At 50.4% G+C, this 22,219-nt stretch overlaps 1 protein-coding gene across 1 annotated transcript in view; it reads right to left on the bottom strand.

The window, feature by feature from the left end:
- mta2 (metastasis associated 1 family, member 2) overlaps positions 1 to 22,219 on the bottom strand; it is a 72,001-nt gene that overhangs the window by 27,839 nt on the left and 21,943 nt on the right. The window contains exons 3-4 of the mRNA XM_067975475.1: positions 17,927 to 18,020; positions 5,578 to 5,695 (exon numbers count right to left, since the gene is read on the bottom strand). Of these exons, the coding sequence (XP_067831576.1) occupies positions 5,578 to 5,695; positions 17,927 to 18,020 (212 nt within the window). The remainder of the gene's footprint in view (positions 1 to 5,577; positions 5,696 to 17,926; positions 18,021 to 22,219) is intronic.

The raw sequence follows: 22,219 nt of genomic DNA, 5'->3' as shown, positions 1-22,219 counted from the left end.
TATTCTGGCATGGGTGGAGGATTGGTTATCAAACAGGAAGCAGAGAGTTGGGATAAATGGTTCATTTTCGGACTGGCAACCAGTAACCAGTGGTGTTCCACAGGGGTCGGTGCTGGGTCCCCAACTCTTTACAATCTATATTAACGATTTGGAGGAGGGGACCGAGTGCAACATATCAAAATTTGCAGATGATACAAAGATGGGAGGGAAAGTAGAGAGTGAGGAGGACATAAAAAACCTGCAAGGGGATATAGACAGGCTGGGTGAGTGGGCGGAGATTTGGCAGATGCAATATAATATTGGAAAATGTGAGGTTATGCACTTTGGCAGGAAAAATCAGAGAGCAAGTTATTTTCTTAATGGCGAGAGACTGGAAAGTACTGCAGTACAAAGGGATCTGGGGGTCCTAGTGCAAGAAAATCAAAAAGTTGGTATGCAGGTGCAGCAGGTGATCAAGAAAGCCAACGGAATGTTGGCTTTTATTGCTAGGGGGATAGAATATAAAAACAAGGAGGTATTGCTGCAGTTATATAAGGTATTGGTGAGACCGCACCTGGAATACTGCATACAGTTTTGGTCTCCATACTTAAGAAAAGACATACTTGCTCTCGAGGCAGTACAAAGAAGGTTCACTCGGTTAATCCCGGGGATGAGGGGGCGGACATATGAGGAGAGGTTGAGTAGATTGGGACTCTACTCATTGGAGTTCAGAAGAATGAGAGGCGATCTTATTGAAACATATAAGATTGTGAAGGGTCTTGATCGGGTGGATGCAGTAAGGATGTTCCCAAAGATGGGTGAAACTAGAACTAGGGGGCATAATCTTAGAATAAGGGGCTGCTCTTTCAAAACTGAGATGAGGAGAAACTTCTTCACTCAGAGGGTGGTAGGTCTGTGGAATTTGCTGCCCCAGGAAGCTGTGGAAGCTACATCATTAGATAAATTTAAAACAGAAATAGACAGTTTCCTAGAAGTAAAGGGAATTAGGGGTTATGGGGAGCGGGCAGGAAATTGGACATGAAGCTGAGTTCGGATCGGTCAATGCCCTGTGGGTGGCGGAGAGGGCCCAGGGGCTATGTGGCCGGGTCCTGCTCCGACTTCTTGTGTTCTTTAGATTTGTGGTTGGGATCAGATCAGCCATGATCTTATTGAATGGCGGAGCAGGCTCGAGGGGCCGATTGGCCTACTCCTGCTCCAATTTCTTATGTTCTTATATCGTCCTGCAGACTGAGGCTATCCTCCTCGCTATTTACCACCCTACCAATTTTTGTATCATCAGCGAACTTACTGATCATACCTTTTACATTCATATCCAAGTCGTTAATGTAGACCACAAACAGCAAGGGACCCAGCACCGATCCCTGTGGTACCCCACTGGCCACAGGCTTCCAGTCACAAAAACAACCTTCGACCATCACCCTCTGCCTTCTGCCACTAAGCCAGTTTTGTATCCAAAGTGCCAAGGCACCCTGGATTCCATGGGCTCGTACCTTCTTGACCAGTCTCCTGTGGGGGACTTTATCGAAGGCCTTACTGAAATCCATGTATACCACATCCACTGCGTTACCCTCATCCACACGCCTAGTCACCCCCTCAAAAAATTCAATCAAATTAGTCAGACATGATCTTCCCTTGACAAAGCCATGTTGACTATCTCTGATTAATCCTTGCTTCTCCAAGTGGAGACTAATTTTGTCCTTCAGAATTTTTTCCAATAATTTTCCTACCACTGATGTTAGGCTCACTGGCCTGTAGTTCCCCGGTTTTTCCCTACTCCCCTTCTTGAATAATGGTATTACATTAGCGGTTCTCCAGTTCTCTGGCACATCCCCTGTGGCCAGAGAGGTTCTGAATATATGTGTCAGAGCCCCCGCAATCTCCTCCTTTGCCTCACACAGTAGCCTGGGATACATTTCGTCCGGGCCTGGGGATTGATCCATTTTTAGGCCTGCTAAAACCGCCAATACCTCCTCCCGCTCGATGTTAATATGTTCAAGTATATCACAGTCCCCCTGCCGTATTTCTATGTCTACATCGTCCTTCTCCATAGTGAAAACAGATGCAAAAAATTCATTTAGAACCCCTCCTACATCTTCTGGCTCCACACACAGATTGCCATTTTTGTCCCTAATGGGCCCTATTTTTTCCCTAGTTATCCTCTTACCCTTAATATACTTATAAAACATCTTAGGATTTTCCTTTATTTTGCTCGCCAGTGTTATTTCATGGCCCCTCCTTGATCTCCTAATTTCTTTTTTAAGTATCCCCCTGCACTTTTTGTACTCCTCTAGGGCTTCCTCCGTCTTTAGCCTTTTGTATCTGCCAAAAGCCCTCCTTTTTTTCCTAATCCATTCTCGTATATCCCCTGACATCCAAGGTTCCCTGGAGTTCTTGGAACCACCCTTGACCTTTACGGGAACATGTTGCCATTGTATGGTCTCAATCTCCCTTCTGAAAGACTCCCATTGCTCCAATGCGGATTTTCCTACAAGCAGCTGATCCCAGTCCATTTTGGCCAGATCCTGCCTTATCCTATTAAAATCGGCCTTCCCCAAATTTAGAACCTTTATTTCCGGCCCCTCCCTGTCCTTTTCCATGACCACCTTAAATCTCACCGAATTATGGTCACTGTCACCAAAGTGCTCACCTACTAGCACTTCTTCCACTTGGCCGGCCACATTCCCTAGAATTAGGTCCAGTACCGCCCCCTCTCTTGTAGGACTTTCTACATGCTGGCTCAAAAAGCTCTCCTGGATGCACGTTAAGAATTTTGTACCCTCTAAGCCTTTTGCACTCTGAGTATCCCAGTTAATATTGGGGAAGTTGAAATCCCCCACTATTATTACCCTATTATTTGCACAATTTTCTGAGATTTGCCTACATATCTGTTCCTCTATCTCCCCCTGACTGTTTGGGGGCCTATAGTATACTCCCATCAAAGTGCTTGCCCCCTTTTTGTTTTTAAGCTCCACCCATATGGCCTCATTAGAGGAACCTGCTAATATATCATCCCTCCTTATGGCAGTAATTGATTCTTTAATTAATATTGTGACCCCCCCTCCTCTTATACCTCCCCCTCTGTCTCGCCTGAAGATTCTGTACCCCGGAATATTGAGCTGCCAGTCTTAAGGAGATGGGGCAGGTGATGTGTGAGCCCCTTGCTTGTATCTATAATAGCTCTCTGAGTCAGGGGCTGTTCCTTTAGACTGGGAGGAGGCTAATGTAGTTCCAATCGTTAAAAAGGGGGATGAGGCAGAACCAGGTAACTATAGGCCCATCAGGAAGATGCTCGGGGAAATTATTAGGAATGCAGCGTATGACCACCTAGATAGAGGTGGTCGTATCAGGGACACCCAACACAGCTTCCAGAAAAGAAGGTCGTGTCTTACTAATCTGAGTGAATTGTATGAAGAGGTCACCAGGTTAGTGGATGAGGGTAGCCCGATAGGCATTGTCTACCTGGTCTCTCAGAAGGCTTTTGATAAGGTACCTCACAAGAGACATATCTACAAGATTGAATCATTGGTGAACTCCTGCAGTGGATTGAGAACTAGCTGAAAGCCCGTAGGCAGAAAGTGGCTGTCGATGGATTTGGATCTGCTTGGAGACCAGTTACCAGTGGCGTCACACAGGGATCGGTGTTAGGACCGTTGCTATTTACTATCTTTGTTAACGACCTAGCTGTAGGTGTCGGGGGAACGATATGCCAGTTTGCGGATGATAAAGAGATACGTGCGAGTGTTAGGACTGTAGAGGATGCTCGACTACTACAAGCAGATCTAGATGTGCTGGGGTATTGGGCCCATGTTTGGCAAATGATAGTGTTATGCACGTGGGCAGGTCAAACACGCACCCTACAGGGAAAAGAATTAAAGCCAATGTTGAAAGAGATCTGGGTGTTGCAGTGCATCACTCTCTAAAGGCCTGCGAAGCTGTAGCTAAAGTGAATAGAGTGCTAGGGTGTATTCACAGGACAATTCACTATAAAACAAAGTATAACCATTTTGTCCTTGTACAAGACCTTGGTTGAGCCTCATTTAGAATACGGTGTCCAGTTTTGGTCTCCTCACATGGTGGATAATATTGAGGCTTTGGAAAGGGTACAGAGGAGGGCCACTAGATTAATTCCCAGTTTAAAGCATCGAGCTGGGTCCCTGTACTTTAGAGAAATGTAGATTTGGGGTGATCTGATCGAGGTTTATAAAATAATGAAGGGACTAGATTGTGTTTCTATAAACCAATTATTTCGACTGGACAGGTTAGGGAGGACCAGGGGCCACATTCATGTTATGCAAGGATAGAATTAGGTCAGATGTCAGGAGGTGGTTCTTTTCCCAGAGAATAGTGGCCTCTGGAACAAGCTGCCGGCTCGTGCAGTGGACGCCGATTCGCTGAATTCCTTCAAGCGAGAGCTGGACCTGTTTCTGGCTCACCTCATACAAGAGGCAGGTGATGTATAACATTAATCAGGGCCAGAGTGATGTATAACATTAATCAGGGCCAGAGTGATGTATAACATTAATCAGGGCCAGAGTGATCTCTGGTACAAGAGGCAGGTGGTGTATAACATTAATCAGGGCCAGAGTGATCTCTGGTACAAGAGGCAGGTGATGTATAACATTAATCAGGGCCACAGCGATCTCCTGGACTAGATTCCATCAGCTAAGGGGGTCGGAGAGGGATTTTACAGTTTTTATTCCCCTAATTGTCCTGGGTTTTCACCTCTCCCGGGAGATTACATGGCGTGGGCAGTGTCTGTGCTGTGGTGCACAAGGCATCACAACATCACAATTGTGTGGGACAGGCTGGATGGACCTCTCGTACGCTCGTGCCTTGCCCGAAGTGACTGTCCAGCTAGGGTTACTGGATAGTGATGAGAAGCAGGGATCCTGGCCTGCTGGATTGGTCCCACTGAGGGGGAAGGAACTCTCCTTCCAGTTGTTTTTCCCCAACACTCACCCTCACTTTGTGGCTCCCAGTGGGTGAGATCGAAATGTGATGCCTCATGGGGATATCACAGCCACAAACAAATTACACTGTGTGAAATGGGTTAAAAGTGCTCTTATGAAATTATCCAACTCTGGCACTAATCTATGTAAAATAAACAGGCAAATTGCTTTAAATAGCTGACCAGGAAACTGTTTCCAGTGGCAGGGGGGTCGGTAACCAGAGGACACAGGTTTAAGGTAATTGGCAAAAAAAGAAGAGGGGGGGGGGGGGGGGGGGGGGGGATGAGGAAACATTTTTTTTCCACAGTGAGTTGTCTGGAATTCACTGCCTGAAAGGGCGGTGGAAGCAGATTCAATAATAACTTTCAAAAGGGAGTCGGATAAATACTTGAAGGGGAAAAATTTGCGGGGCTCTGGGGAAAGAGCGGGGAGGGGGACTAATGGGATAGCTCTTTCAAAGGGCCGGCACAGGCACGATGGGCCGAATGGCCTCCTTCTGTGCTGTATCATTCTATGATTCGCATGAATGCGCTCGTTACCAGGTACGCAGAGTGAGATTTCCACCCGACTGTCGGACTCAATCCCAGTCGGTGTGTTTTATGACCATCGCTCGGAGCTGCGCACATACCTGATGTGTGTGGCCGGGAGAGATTCAAACTGGCGTGAGAGGAAAAGCTCTCTGTGTTTAAGCTGGTGCTGTTCCTGCTCCACCAGCACTGGCTGCTTCGAGTCTTCTTCAAACTCTCCTACAGAAAGAGGGACAAGAATTACACAGAATGTACAGCACAGGAACAGGCCATTTGGCCCAACAGGTCTGTCAGTGTTTATGGTCTACAGGAACCCCCTCCTGCCCTACTTCATTTAACCCTACCAACATATCCTTCTATTCCTTTCTCCCTCATGTGTTTATCCAGCTTCCCCTTAAATGCATCTACACTATTCACCTCAACCACTCCATGTAGTGAGTTCTACATTCTCACCACTCTCTGGGTAAAGAAGTTTCTCCTGAATTCCCTATTGGATTTATTAGTGACTATCTTATATTTATAGCCCCTTGTTCTTGTCTCCCCCAAAAGTGAAAACATCTTCTCTACGTCTACCCTATCGAATCCCTTCATAACCTTAAAGACCTCTATCAGGTCACCCCTCAGAGAAAAGAGGCCCAGCCTGTTCAATCTTTCCTGATAGTTATAACCTCTCAGTTCTGGTATCATCCTTGTAAAAAGGTACCTGGAGTCATTTTCTCCCCCTCTCTAGACCGTAAATATATGAATCGACTTTTGCAGATTGTACATGTTCACGTTCTGGATACAAGCGTCGGTTTTCAAGAGAACTAAATTTAAAACATAATTCTACTCAAAAATAAACAGAGCGGGGTCAGGACTATCTTAGTTAGAATGATATACTCAGACAGATCACAGATACAGGACTGAGAAAGCCTTGGACACTTCTATAAACTACCAGAATCTCGACACTGTCTGATGCAGTGATATTGTGGAATGCACTGTAATGTGGTGTGGTGCAGGACCATACAGACAGAAAGGTCTCAGCTTCCATTTCCAGTCTGCTTTGGTGTCGGCCGTGGGTCCCACTCTCTCCCCTCCGAGTCAGAAGGCTCTAGTTCGAGTCCCACTCGAGACTTTAGCTCACAGCCCAGGCCGACACTCCCAGCGCCAGCACTGTCGGAGGTGCCGTCTTTCGGATGAGACGTTAAACCGAGGCCTCGTCTGCCCCTCTCGGGTGGATGTAAAAGATCCCACGGTCACTATTGGAAGAAGAGCAGGGGGAGTTCTCCCCGGTGTCCTGGGGCCGATATTTATCCCTCAACCAACATCATGAGAAAACAGACGATCTGATCATTTATCACACTGTTGTTTGTGGGACCTTGCTGTGCGCAAATTGGCTGCCGCGTTTCCTACATTACAACGGTGACTACACCCTGTAAAACACCCTGGGACGTCCCGAGGTAGTGAAAGGCGCTGTAGAAATGCAAGTTCTTTTTTTTTGTACTGAGCTTCAGACATTGGGTTTGGTTCATTTCAAATATTAGCATGTTTGATTCTAAAGAGAAACGTCGGACAAATCGAACTCATCTACTGGCGCGACAGGCAAAGAGAAAGTGTAATAACGTTGCTTCTGCCTCCTCGCTCCAGCGTCTGAGGAGTGGGCGAGTGGGGGCTCCTCAATAACCTCACAACAACGGGATAGTGTGGGGGAGGGGGGGGGGAATGACTTGTTCTGGCATTCATTCCCACCCTCCCCTAAATCGGGATTTCTAACAAGAAAGAGGTGACCCACTGCTCCAGTGCCAAAGAGTTGTTCCAAAGCACCAAACGATTGATAAATCAACATTTTTTAAATAAAAAAAACAACAACGCGCGGCACAGTGGTAAGAGGCGGAATAATCGGCTTTGGTGCCGCAGGCCTTTGAGGGGGAGGAAGGGGACGGGGACGGGGTACGCGCAGGGGCGGAAGAGAGATGGGGGAAGAGGAGAAATTAGCCAGGGTTCCCAACCCCTGCTCACTGTCCCGCTGGAAAAGTTGCGTCCTCTGGGTGAAGTTGGGGATCGAGCTCCCCACCCGCGCCCCCCCCGACGCAAAGGTCACACCGAGGGTACCGCGCCCCAGGGTGAGACTCTGCCTTCGGGAGGAGGGGAAATCAGTCATCAATTTGGTCCGAGATCAAACCTAATCGCCATAAGCATGCGGCTCCTGCTAATGGAACAGATTATTATTTTAAATGCAGGGAGAGGTTCATGTTACACTCGAGCGTTTCTCTCCCCCCCCCCCAATACCCCCCGCCATGGTCTGACAGCTCACTAGTGTAGACGTGTCAGACACGTTTATATCAAGGAAGGGGATTAAAAAAAACCCCGAAACTGGAGTAACAAAGGCCCCTGCTGACCTCAATCAGGAAACCCTGTTTTAATCTGGGCGGAACCTTGCGTCTAATGTGTCCTTAACCCTTTACGCTCCAGCAGCTGACAGCTTGGGCACACAAAGTCAGACTCAGCCCATGCCGACAAGGTCTTGAAACCCCTTATGGTTTGCGCCCTAACCCCACCCATATATATATATATATATATATGTTTTTTTTTAAAAAGTCCTTTATTTCATTAACCCTTAACGAGCCAGTTACAACTCCCAGCATGGGCCTCAGGCCCCCAACACAGCCCACACACACAAAAATTACACACGAGCTCCACACAGACCAGTTAAGGCCTCACACATCACAACCTTTAGCTTCCTGTACTGCGAGACGCTCTCTTTTTTTAAAAAAAAAAGCAGTGGCTTTTGCTACACGAGTCTGTGACAGCGCAGGAACTTTTAGATTCACCTTTCTTTTTAAAGAAAAAGTTTTCTTTTTTTTAAAAAAAAAGGGGAAAAGGAGCAGAAGCTAAGGCTGTGTGTTAAATTACAGACGTTCAGCCATGCTCGGAGTTTTATCTTAATTTTTATTTTTGGGCCCATATCTTTAACACACACACACAAAAAAAACCTTTTGATAAAAGTTGGGCCAGGTTACCCTGCTCTCTCGCTGCAATCAGCACGCTGGAAGAAAAAATCCCAGTGTTTTTAGAACAAATTAACAACTAATCCTGCTGCGCATGGGCTGGCTTCAGTCAAGATGGCTGTGGGAGAACTCAGGGAAGGCTATTCAGCCCCTCCAGCCTGTTCTGTCATTCCATTAGATCATGGCTGATCTGTCTCTTCACTCCATTTACCCGCCTTGGTTCTGTAACCCTTAATCCCCTCACCCAACAAAAATCCATCAATAGTCTTGAAAGCTCCAATTGACCCCCAGCATCAACAGCTTTTTGGGGGGAGAGAGTTCCAGATTTCCACTCCCCTTTGTGTGAAGAAGTGCTTCCTGACATCACCCCTGAACGGCCTAGCTCTAAAGTTAAGGCTATGCCCCCCTTGTTCTGGGCTCCCCCACCCCCAAAGGAGCTAGTTTTCTCTCCATCATCACAATTAGTTCCAGTGTCTCTGGACTGGGTAAAGAGAAAGTCAGACAGTTTTCCTGCTCCAGATCACCATAAAACAAAAAACATCCGTGGTTATATTTCGCCCCAACATCGGAACATAGCGCGGCACTGCCCCCCGGGGCGGCCCCGAGGGAGCGCCGCACTGCCCCCCCGGGGCGGCCCCGAGGGAGCGCCGCACTGCCCCCCCCCGGGGAGCGCCGCACTGCCCCCCCCCGGGGAGCGCCGCACTGCCCCCCCCCGGGGAGCGCCGCACTGCCCCCCCCCCGGGGAGCGCCGCACTGCCCCCCCCCCGGGGAGCGCCGCACTGCCCCCCCCCGGGGAGCGCCGCACTGCCCCCCCCCGGGGAGCGCCGCACTGCCCCCCCCCCGGGGAGCGCCGCACTGCCCCCCCCCGGGGAGCGCCGCACTGCCCCCCCCCGGGGAGCGCCGCACTGCCCCCCCCCGGGGAGCGCCGCACTGCCCCCCCCCGGGGAGCGCCGCACTGCCCCCCCCCCGGGGAGCGCCGCACTGCCCCCCCCCGGGGAGCGCCGCACTGCCCCCCCCCGGGGAGCGCCGCACTGCCCCCCCCCCGGGGAGCGCCGCACTGCCCCCCCCCCGGGGAGCGCCGCACTGCCCCCCCCCCGGGGAGCGCCGCACTGCCCCCCCCCGGGGAGCGCCGCACTGCCCCCCCCCCGGGGAGCGCCGCACTGCCCCCCCCCGGGGAGCGCCGCACTGCCCCCCCCCCGGGGAGCGCCGCACTGCCCCCCCCCGGGGAGCGCCGCACTGCCCCCCCCCGGGGAGCGCCGCACTGCCCCCCCCCGGGGAGCGCCGCACTGCCCCCCCCCGGGGAGCGCCGCACTGCCCCCCCCCGGGGAGCGCCGCACTGCCCCCCCCCCGGGGAGCGCCGCACTGCCCCCCCCCCGGGGAGCGCCGCACTGCCCCCCCCCCGGGGAGCGCCGCACTGCCCCCCCCCCGGGGAGCGCCGCACTGCCCCCCCCCGGGGGAGCGCCGCACTGCCCCCCCCCGGGGAGCGCCGCACTGCCCCCCCCCCGGGGAGCGCCGCACTGCCCCCCCCCCGGGGAGCGCCGCACTGCCCCCCCCCCGGGGAGCGCCGCACTGCCCCCCCCCGGGGAGCGCCGCACTGCCCCCCCCGGGGGAGCGCCGCACTGCCCCCCCGAGGGAGCGCCGCACTGCCCCCCCGAGGGAGCGCCGCACTGCCCCCCCGAGGGAGCGCCGCACTGCCCCCCGAGGGAGCGCCGCACTGCCCCCCGAGGGAGCGCCGCACTGCCCCCCCGAGGGAGCGCCGCACTGCCCCCCGAGGGAGCGCCGCACTGCCCCCCGAGGGAGCGCCGCAATGCCCCCCGAGGGAGCGCCGCAATGCCCCCCGAGGGAGCGCCGCAATGCCCCCCGAGGGAGCGCCGCAATGCCCCCCGAGGGAGCGCCGCACTGCCCCCCGAGGGAGCGCCGCACTGCCCCCCGAGGGAGCGCCGCACTCCCCCCCGGGGCGACCCCGAGGGAGCGCCGCACTGCCCCCCGGGGCGGCCCCGAGGGAGCGCCGCACTTTCGGAGATGCCGTCTTTCGGATGAGACATTAAACCGAGGCCCCATCTGCCCTCTGAGGTGGGTGCAAATGATCCCATGGCCACTATTGGAAGAAGAGCAGGGGGGAGTTCTCCCCGGTGTCCTGGGGCCAATATTTATCCCTCAACCAACACCTAAAAAACGATTATCTGATCATTTTCACATTGGGACACCATCATCTTAAATGGGAAAAGTTATCCCTCCCGGTGGAAGAGAGGTTTGCCTTTCTTCCATCAGTGCCAGCCACCCTCTTGCACCTCACCTACGTGTCCCATTCTTCATGTGTGAGTCTACATCTGCTGGCTGAGGATTAGCACGCGGCTCAACTACGGGGTGGGGCGGGGGGGATACCACTGCCAAGTACGGTTTCGTCCTCACCCAACGCCCATTCCTTTCCAACTTTCCATCAAAAAGGGGGTGTGGGAGGGACGCAAACATGTGCGTCTCTGGAAAACAATCAGGAGCTGGGCTGCAGCTGATTAATCCTTTAACCCCTGGCCCAGGGGTTCTGTGACCAATGTTAGTGCCCTGTGAGGTCAGCTAACTCAACAAAGACCCGATAATGTTATTGGGGGTGGGGGGTCCTTGGGGCTGTGCGGCTAAACCGTACGTCACCTTCACCCACCAGGCTCTCAGAGGTTCCCTTCCGAAGGCAACTTCCCGAGAGACTTGCCCCTCACGACAGCCCAGCCTCGACTGTGAACACAGTGTGCGGGCAGCCTGCCATCTACCCCTCCTGTCAAAGGGAGGATCCCGTATTTTGCTTTTCCTCAGGAATGACTGGAAAGAAACCACAAGAAAGGGCTGCATTGAGAGGGAGACGGCAGAGAGGCACCACAAACAGGCTGTCTTTTAACAACGGGCTTCCCCCCTCCTACAATTAAACATTCCAACACCCCGCCTCAGGCAACAACCGATTCTGCAGAAACATTGGGCAACGCACCCTGTGCAGTTCCTCTTCAAAGCGAACACACCATCACCACCACCCCCCACCCCGCCAACCCCCCCAAACCCGCTTGCCACATTTGCAGCTGCTGCTCATTTCGGCTCAGACCAGATCGCGAGGTGCTCGAGATCTTCTGTCCTTCACATTCCACTGACACAGCGCCTGATGAACCCTCTCCACTGTCGCATGTAGCAGTGCTTGTGCTGCCATTGTCTCCTCTAAAGCAAGAAAGGACTCCCATTTACACAGTGCCTTTCATCACCTCAGGGCGGCCCAAAGCGATTCACAGCCGAGGAAGTACTTTTCTGAAGTGTAGTCACTGTTTTAATGTAGGAAACGCGGCAGCCAATTTACACACAACAAGATCCCACAAATAGTAATGAGATAATGACCAGATAATCCCTTTTTATTTTAAAAGCGGTGCTGGTTGAGGGATAAATATTGGGCCCAGTACACCGTGGAGAACTCTCCTGCTCGTCTTCAAAATAGTGACCGTGGGATCTTTTACATCCACTTGAGAGGGCAGACAGGGGCCTCGGTTTAACATCTGAAAGACGGCACCTCCGACAGTGCAGCACTCCCTCAGTACTGCACCGGGAGTGTGGGTCTGGATTATGTACTGAAGCCTCTGGAGTGGGACTTGAACCCACAACTTCCTGACTCAGAGGGGAGAGTGCGACCCACTGAGCCACAGCTGACACCTCTATACCACCCACACCATGGCTCGCTGTTTCCTCAGCACTCAATTTGGTCATTCTTTTTAAAAATTTGTTCACGGGATGTGGGCGTCGCTGGCGAGGCCGGCATTTATTGCCCATCCCTAATTGCCCTCGAGAAGGTGGTGGTGAGCCGCCTTCTTGAACCGCTGCAGTCCGTGTGGTGACGGTTCTCCCACAGTGCTGTTAGGAAGGGAGTTCCAGGATTTTGACCCAGCGACAATGAAGGAACGGCGATATATTTCCAAGTCGGGATGGTGTGTGACTTGGAGGGGAACGTGCAGGTGGTGTTGTTCCCATGTGCCTGCTGCTCTTGTCCTTCTAGGTGGTAGAGGTCGCGGGTTTGGTAGGTGCTGTCGAAGAAGCCTTGGCGAGTTGCTGCAGTGCATCCTGTGGATGGTACACACTGCAGCCACTGTGCGCCGGTGGTGAAGGGAGTGAATGTTTAGGGTGGCGGATGGGGTGCCAATCAAGCGGGCTGCTTTGTCCTGGATGGTGTCGAGCTTCTTGAGTGTTGTTGGAGCTGCACTCATCCAGGCAAACATCCTTTCTCTCACTGGTGGCACAGTAAAAAGGCGCGCTGGAGTTCGACGCAGGGCGAGACGCATGGGGTATCACCCGCTCAGTGAGCTCCCAGTCACAGCTCTGCCCTCACTGTGGGGGGTGCAGAGCAGAGCAGCGGCCAGCTGTCTCGCTGGACGGAGGCAATTATATCAGGTCACGGCTGAACACCCCCTAGTAGATGGGATGTGAGATTGGTCGGGAAGGACACGCGACGAGGAGGAAATGGAGAAGTGAAGTTACTAACGTGCCCAAAAGTAATTCTTTTTCAAACCTCACTGTCTGATCAGCGTTAACGCCTGTGAGTGGTGTTCTGCGCTGAAGGAGTGTCACTAACTGCAGATGGGTGCTTCTTCTGAAATTGACAGCGCTCTTCCACATGAACTAACTGACCTCCAGAGACCCACCGTGACCTGCCTTAGGGACCCCAAGTTCAAAACCCGAGGATCCGCTCCCTTGTATGGGAATTGCCGATTTCCGACCTCGAGGAGGAGGAAGGTTAAACAGGGGAGAGTTCGCACAGAAACCGTAATTGACTGCTGTGCCACCAAGATGCCAGGTCCAATGGGGTAGCTAGTGTTTGAAGGATGGCAGAGCCACAACGTTAAGAGCACTGGCAACACAAGAAAGGAGCTCGTCCCCATAACCAACAAAGCAGCTTTTTGCTAAAGAGAGTTAATGAGGAGATTTTTTTAAAAATTAAATTAAATATCCCTGTTCAGAAAGTGCCGAGCGACTTTTAAAAGCATGCTCTGACACTGCCAAAGGATTCTGGGCATGTGAAGCACGAACAGTTCTTAATAGCACAACAAATCAAAATTCAGACAAGTAGGGAGCAAACTGTGAGTTACAAAACAGGTCTCACCATGGATAACACCGATACCTTCACCGTCTCAAAACAGTTAATGTACATTTCGCAGGTTAAAGAAATTTTCATTCATTATTTTTCTGAAAGATAATTCTGTTTGAACAGTGATGCTAACAATATAAATCGGGAACTAATTTGAAGGAGTTGCTGACCCCAAAAGTGAGAGAGCGCTGGATTAACATCAGTAGAGATACAGTCAGTAACACAGGGCGCTGGGGGGGGAGGGGTTACTGAGTGACAGTGTGAGGGAGCTGGATTAACATCAGTAGAGATACAGTCAGTAACACAGGGCGCTGGGGGAGAGGGGTTACTGAGTGACAGTGTGAGGGAGCTGGATTAACATCAGTAGAGTTACAGTCAGTAACACAGGGTGCTGGGGGAGGAGAGGGGTTACTGAGTGACAGTGTGAGGGAGAGGGATTAACATCACACGAGCGGTGAGAATATGGAACTCACTGCCACATGGAGTGGCTGAAGCAGAGAGCACTGATGCATTTAAGGAGAGGCTTGATACAAACACAAGGGAGAAGGGAATAGAGGGATAGTGGGAAGATGTAATTAGAGTGGGAGGAGTTACTGAGGCTGACAGTGTGAGGGAGCTGGAATAACATGGACACCCTGCATAAGTTCCAGTGATGCAGTCTAACCATCGGTCCTGTTCTCACACTCCGTAACTCCTCCAAGTTCCTGATTATGTCAACTTTAAAAAGAGAGAAATCAGAAGGACTGTCTATCGCGAGACTCCCTCTCCGTATAAAGCCACGCTTTGTAACTAATCTGAACTTCTGATCTACAGACAACATTTCACTCACACTAACACCCTTACATTGAGCACTCTTCTGGGGCCTGTCTTGTTTTTATTGCGGGGAGAGGGTAAAGAGTATGAGAATGATCACCTAGAAGATTGCTCAACAGAATATAAATCCTTCCTTCACATTACCAACCGTGAGGGGTGATTTTTGTTTTACAAGATTACATTCAGCCAAGTTTTTTTAAAACTGGAAAATAAAATGCAGACAGTAACAAGTGGTTTTATAGAAAAATAACTTGTCATTGGAGTATAAACACTGCCATATCTATACATTTATATATATATTTTTAATTATATTATTTAAAATGATACATTTTGCCCATGCGAACATTACACTTTGTTACAAATGGAAAACAATCTTATAATGCTGTTGCTTCTGAGCTACAGCCTGAAACTCAAGGGCACACTGCAAAGTTTCCTGACCAAATAACAATTAAACTTAGATTGACTTTGTTTACTTAACGTGGGGTGACCTTAAAGGGACGAAGCTTCACCTTAGCAGAAGACTTTGTAAGACAAGGTGTGAGACATGGTATAACACTCCTGACTTACCACAAGCAATGACACCAGGGATACCCTAGTACAAATGACGTATTAACACAAATGCACTAAGGACATAGGAACAGGAGGAGGCCATTCAGCCCCTCGAGCCTGCTCCACCATTCAATTACATCATGGCTGATCTGTACCTTAACCCCATCTACCCACCTTGGTCATGTAACGCTTAATCCCCATACCCAACAAAAATCTATTAATCTCAGTTTTGAAATTTCCAATTGACCCCCACCCTCAGCTTTTTGGGGAGAGAGTTCTAGATTCCCACTCCCCTTTGTGTGAAGAAGTGCTTCCTGACATCACCCCTGGTTCTAATTTTAAGGTTCTGCCCCCTTGTTCTGGACTCCCCCCACCAGAGGAAATAATTTCTCTCTATCGACCCGATCGAATCCTTTAATCATAAACACCTCAACTAGATCTCCCTTTAATCTTCCATACTGGAGGGAATACAAGCCCAGTCTCTGCAACCAATCCTCAGAATTTAACCCTTTCAGCCCCGGTATCATTCTGGTGAATCTGCACTACACCCCCGCCAAGACCAATATATCCTTCCTGAGGCTTGGCGCCCAGAACTACTGAACACAGTATGCCAGATGTGACTACTCGGGCAGAACACTCCCGTTTACACGACACAAGCACTGGCAGAGTGCATTATTCCTCTTAATAGTCTGCAGGTTAAATCCGATGTGCAGTGATTATACACAGATATAATCTTTTAATGATGTTGTCACCCATCAACCAAATGTCAGCCATAAAATCCTTCAGGGGTTAAATAAACCCTTCCACATGGCACTAACAGGCCAGTCTTAACTTAAGGAGGTAATGTTCTAGGACTCATCACTGGTGCTGGGCGCAACTCTCGCTAAAAATAATTTGACCTCTGCCTCAGATTATCACAGAATCCAACAGCACAGAAGGCGGCCATTCGGCCCATCGTGCCTGTGCTGGCCTTTTGAAAGAGCTATCCAATTAGTCTCTTTCCTCCCCATAGCCCTGCAAATTTTACCTTTTCAAGTATTTATCCAATTCCCTTTTGAAAGTTATTATTGAATCTGCTTCCACCGCCCTTTCAGGCAGTGCATTCCAGATCATCACAACTCGCTGTGTTAAAAAAAATTCTCCTCATCTCACTTCTGGCTCTTTTGCCACCTTAAATCTGTGCCCTCTGGTTACCAACCCTTCTGCCAATGGAAACAGTTTGATAGAAAGGTTACAGCACAGAAGGAGGCCATTCGGCCCATCGAGTCCGCGCCGGCTCTATGTAAGAGCGTCCACTCCCTGCCCTATCCCTGTAGCCCTGCAAATTATTTCCTTTCAAGTACTTATCCAGTTCCCTTTTGAAGGCCATGATTGAATCTGCCTCCACCACCCCCTTGGGCAGTGCATTCCAGATCCTAACCACTCTGCTGTGTAAAAAAGTTTTTCCTCATGTCACCTTTGGTTCTTTTGCCAATCACCTTAAATCTATGTCCTCTGGTTCTTGACCCTTCCGCCAATGGGAACAGTTTCTCTCTATCTACTCTGTCTAGATCCTTCATGATAGAGGTATTCACAATCAAATCTCCTCTCAACCTTCTCTGTTCCAAGGAGAACAACCCCAGCTTCTCCAGTCTATCCACGTAACTAAAGTCCCTCATCCCTGGAATCAGTCTAGTAAATCTCTTCCGCACCCTCTCTAAGGCCTTCACATCTTTCCTAAAGTGGTGTTCAGAACTGGACACAATACTCCAGTTGTGGCCGAACCAGTGTTTTATAAAGGTTCATCATGACTTCCATACCTTTGTACTCTATGCCTCTAATTATAAAGCCTGTATGCTTTTTTAACCGCTTTCTCAACCTGCCCTGCCACCTTCAATGATTTGTGCACATCTACCCCCAGATCTCTCTGTTCCGGTACCCCATTTAGAATTGTGCCCTCTAGTTTACATTGCCTCTCCTCGTTGTTCTTACCGAAATGTATCACTTTGCATTTTTCTGCGTTAAATTTAATCTGCCACATGTCCGCCCATGCCACCAGCGTGTCTATATCCTGTTGAAGTCTATCACTATCCTCCTCACTGTTCACTACACTTCCAAGTTTTGTCTCATCTGCAAATTTTGAAATTGTGCCCTGTACACCCAAGTCCAAGTCATTAATATATATCAAGAAAAGCAGTGGTCCCAGCACCGACCCCTGGGGAACACCACTGTACACCTCCCTCCAGTCCAAAACACAACCGTTCACCACTACTCTCTGTTTCTTGTCCCTTAGCCAATTCTGTATCCATGTGGCTACTGCCCCCTTTATTCCATGAGCTGCCATCTTGATAAGCCTACCAAGCAGCACTTTTATCAAACGCCCTTTTGGAAGTCCATATACACCACATCAACTGCATTGCCCTCATCCACCCTCTCTGTTACCTCATCAAAAAACTCTAACAGGTTAGTTAAACACTTTTCTCCCTATTTACTCTATAAACCCCCTCATGATTTTGAACACCTCTATTAAATTTCCCCTTATCCTTCTCTGCTCTAAGGAGAACAATCCCAGCTTCTCCAGTCTCTCCGTGTAATTGAAGTCCCTTATCCCTGGCACCATTCTAGTAAACCTCCTCTGCACCCTCTCCAAGGCCTTGACATCCTTCCTAAAGTGTGGTGCCCAGAATTGGACACAATACTCCAGCTGGGGCCTAACCAGTGATTTGTGAAAGGTTTAGCATAACTTCCTTGCTTTTATACTCTATGCCTCTATTTATAAAGCCCAGGATGCCTTATGCTTTATCAGCCTTATCGACTTGTCCTGCCACCTTCAAAGATTTCTGTAGCAAATCCCCAGGTCTCTCCGTGCCTGCACACCCTTTAAGATTATACAATGATGTTTGACCTTCCTTACGACATTGTTTCTGCAGGACTATTCCGCTCCGCCCCACCCTCCCTTGCACGCATCAGGCCTTCTGTATTTCAATATCCCCAGATAAATCACGAGGTACTCACGCGCGTGATTGTCCGCGAGCCCGTTGAGGTTGCTGGAAATGTCCCGTCTCCGGTACAGACACACAACCTTTGCCTCCACATTGCCGCTGCCGGTCTGCTTAAAACAAAATCACATCCAGTTTGTACGCTGCGCAAAGTAGCATTCGGAATGTCACGGTGTGCAACTCGGTCACTCAATCATACACAACTCAGTTGTTCCACTCTCGCCTGAGTCAGAGGGTCGTGGATTCAAGCCCCCACTCCAGAGACTTGACCCCATAATCCAGGCTGACATTCCCAGTGCCAGTACAGAGGGTGTGCAGCACTGTCAGAGGTGCCGTCTTTCGGATGAGACGTTAAATCGAGGCCCCGTCTGCCCTCCCAGGTGGACCTAACAGGATCCCATGGCACGATGTCGAAGAAGAGAAGGGAGTTCTCCCCAGTGTCCTGGGCCAATATTTATCCCTCAACCAACATCACTGAAATAGATTATCGGGTCGTTATCACATTGCTGTTTGTGGGATCTTGCTGTGTGCAAATTGGCTGCCGGGCTTCCTACATTACAATACTGACTACACTTCAAAAGTACTTCATTGGCTGTAAAGCGCTTTGGGACGTCCTGAGATGGTGAACGGCGCTATAGAAACGGGAGTCTTTCTTTTTTTTAAATCTTTTACATGCCGCAGACTGATAGTTTGCTCTGCTGTGAGCAGAGGACACCTGAAACTGGATCCTCACACCCCCACCCCAATTTTCCCCTCTCCTCTTTATGCCGACTTTCTTGGGCTAGGGCTCCAAGGGTGCTTACACCCGCCAGTACTGACCCAAGTGGTCATTTTTCACGTGCGACCTAAACAGGCTAGTTGACCCTGTGAGCATCGCGCCAAGCCCAAACCTGTTGGTACCCGATGTCCTCGCATATGCCGTAGGTGGACACACTGAATAGTGACCCTGGTTGATGGGTACTCTCACACACTCTCTCTCTCTCTCTCTCTCTCTCTGGGGCACCTAAGCAACAACTTGCATTTATACCACCCTCCTCATGGCCTGAGAGTTCGTTGCAAGGAGGCGAAGCGGGTGGCGAGCAAGAACCAAAGGAGCGTGTGGGGAGCATGAGACCAAAGACAATCAGAGAGATGGGCTTTTAGAAGACACGAGGGGCTTGAAAGCAAGGAAAGAGGTTGGAAGGCAAAGTGATTTTGGAAAAGACTTGCAAAGGGCAGAGGGATAAGACTGGTCCCCAACGGTGGAGCGGAGGGGCTGAGGGGACAAGCACTAATCCGGGTCGGAGGAAGTGGATGTAATTCCAAAACAACGTGGGACAAAACCATGGCGGGAGTTGAAGGGATCTTGAACTGTTGCAGTGGGTTAGGCATCGGCCTTTCACCTCTGGGAGCTGGGTGCAGCCCAGACTGACGGGAATGTAGTTCTCCAGTCTCTGCTGGTTGTAAGGATCCTATGTGAAATGATTCTCAGTCCAGGTCCTAGTGGGCATGGGTCACAAAACTGCCCCTAATTTGGCACTCATAGGAACAGGAGTAGGCCATTCAGCCCCTCGAGCCTGTTCCGCACTTTCAATGAGATCACGGCTCATCTGTATCTTAACCCCATCCACCCACCTTGGCTCCATATCTCTTAATACCCTTGACTAGCAAAACATCTATCAATCTCAGATTCAAAATGATGAATTGAGCTGGCATCTACTGCTTTTTGTGGGAGAGTGTTCCCCACTTCTACCACCCTTTGTGTGAAGAAATGTTTCCTAACTTCTCTCCTCAATGATCTGGCTCTGACTTTAAGGTTCTGTCCCCTTGTCCTGGACTTCCCCCCCACCAGTGGAAAAAGTGGTCACTCAATGGCCAACCTTACCCAGAGAAGGCTGGCTGGTGTGAGAAATGGACAAGTGTCACACTGGTGCGACAGGAGGCGATCTTCTGAGCTTTGGGTTGAGAATGAGTACAAGAACGTTACTTTGTCCAAAATGGCTACACGCCACGCAAGAGTGCTTGTGTTGATGTTCAAAATGGAAAAGGGTTTCATAGCTACAAAGTAATGCTGCAGAATGGTAGGAGCAAGATCAAGGCAATTCCTCAGATTCCCAATCTACATTCTTCCGCCCCTCCTTCCCCACCACAGGGAAAACAAAGTCAGGCAGCAAATGAACTGGGAATGCCGTTAGCTGACAGTAGAGCAGCAAGTGGGATGGGGAGTAGAGGGGCTATGTGCAGCAAGATGCAGAGGCAGTGCTAGAGAGTAAATAAGTCAGCCACTAGTGCTCATGCATAAAAGTTACTCCAGGTCAGAAGCAAAGCAAACCCTTGTTGTACGTATTTGTTTGTTTATTTTAATTCCCTGAATTATGCTGTCTTATAGTTCCACAGGCTGGTCCCTTGCTCAAGTGCCCTTTATATAAACACGAGCCCAGGTGAGGTCAGAGTGACTGCCCTTGATATTAAGGCAGCATTTGACCAAGTGTGGCACCAAGGAGCCCTAGTAAAATTGAAGTCAATGGGAATCAGGGGGAAAACTCTCCAGTGGCTGGAGTCATACCGAGCACAAAGGAAGATGGTAGCGGCTGTTGGAGGCCAATCATCTCAGCCCCAGGACATTGCTGCAGGAGTTCCTCAAGGCAGTGGCCTAGGCCCAACCATCTTCAGCTGCTTCATCAATGACCTTCCCTCCATCATAAGGTCAGAAATGGGGATGTTCGCTGATGATTGCACAGTGTTCAGTTCCATTCGCAACCCATTAGATAATGAAGCAGTCCGAGCCCGCATGCAGCAAGACCTGGACAACATCCAGACTTGGGCTGATAAGTGGCAAATAACATTTGCACCAGACAAGTGCCAGGCAATGACCATCTTCAACAAGAGAGAATCTAACCACCTCCCCTTGACATTCAACGGCATTAACCATCACCGAATCCCCCACCATCGACATCCTGGGGGTCACCATTGACCAGAAATTTAACTGGACCAGCCATATAAATACTGTGGCTACAAGAGCAGGTCAGAGGCTGGGTATTCTGCGGTGAGTGACTCACCTCCTGACTCCCCAAAGCCTTTTCACCATCTACAAGGTACAAGTCAGGAGTGTGATGGAATACTCTCCACTTGCCTGGATGAGTGCAGCTCCAACAACACAAGAAGCTCGACACCATCCAGGACAAAGTAGCCCCCTTGATTGGCACCCCATCCACCACCCTAAACATTCACTCCCTTCACCACCGGCGCACCATGGCTGCAGTGTGTACCATCCACAGGATGCACTGCAGCAACTCGCCAAGGCTTCTTCGACAGCACCTCCCAAACCTACATCACCTAGAAGGATAAGAGCAGCAGGCACACGGGAACAACACTGCCTGCACGTTCCCCTCCAAGTCACACACCATCCCGACTTGGAAATATATCGCCGTTCCTCCATCGTCGCTGGGTCAAAATCCTGGAACTCCCTCCCTAACAGCACTGTGGGAGAACCTTCACCACATGGACTGCAGTGGTTCAAGAAGGCGGCTCACCACCACCTTCTCAAGGGCAATTAGGGATGGGCAATAAATGCCGGCCTCGCCAGCGACTCCCACATCCCATGAACAAATAAAAAAAAAGACAAGTCAGCAGGCTGTTCAGCCATGGGCAGCATCACATCTCAGCCTCACCCTCATCTTACTCATCCACTTTCAGCAGGGACCACTGGATAGTGACCAATGGCTGATTTTTGCTGCCCAAAGCCAATTGTAGTGCCCAGCTGAGATCAGGTTAACTCAACACAGAGCACCCTGGGACTTTAAAGGTCTGTTTACTTGTCACGTTAACCCACTTCAGAGATTTGAGCACATAATCCAGGCCAGCACTCCCGGTGCCAGTACTGAGGGAGTGCGGCACTGTCGGAGGTGCCGTCTTTCGGATGAGACGTTAAACCGGGGCCCCGTCTGCCCCTCTCAGGTGGATGTAAAAGATCCCACGGCCACTATTGGAAGAAGAGCAGGGGGAGTTCTCCCCGGTGTCCTGGGGCCAATATTTATCCCTCAACCAACATCACTAAAAAAACAGATTAACTGGTCATTATCACACTACTGTGCACAAATTGGTTGCCGCGTTTCCTACATTATAGCAGTGACTACGCTTCAAAAAAGTACTTCATTGGCCGTGAAGTGCTTTGGGACGTCCTGAGGTTGTGTGAGGCGCTGTAGAAATGCAAGTCTTTAACCCTCATCCTATCACTTCATACCGAAGGTTGTTAATACTGTCTTGTCAATTTTTCACCTCTCCTAAAGCTGTTGACTCTTTGAGAGGGTTTGGCACCAGGAACGCTGGC

This window comes from Heptranchias perlo, chromosome 43, assembly GCF_035084215.1.
Source record: "Heptranchias perlo isolate sHepPer1 chromosome 43, sHepPer1.hap1, whole genome shotgun sequence".
Taxonomy (NCBI): Eukaryota; Metazoa; Chordata; class Chondrichthyes; order Hexanchiformes; family Hexanchidae; genus Heptranchias; species Heptranchias perlo.
Note: the sequence above shows the minus strand (reverse complement) of the source record. Positions and strands in the feature narration are given on the sequence as shown.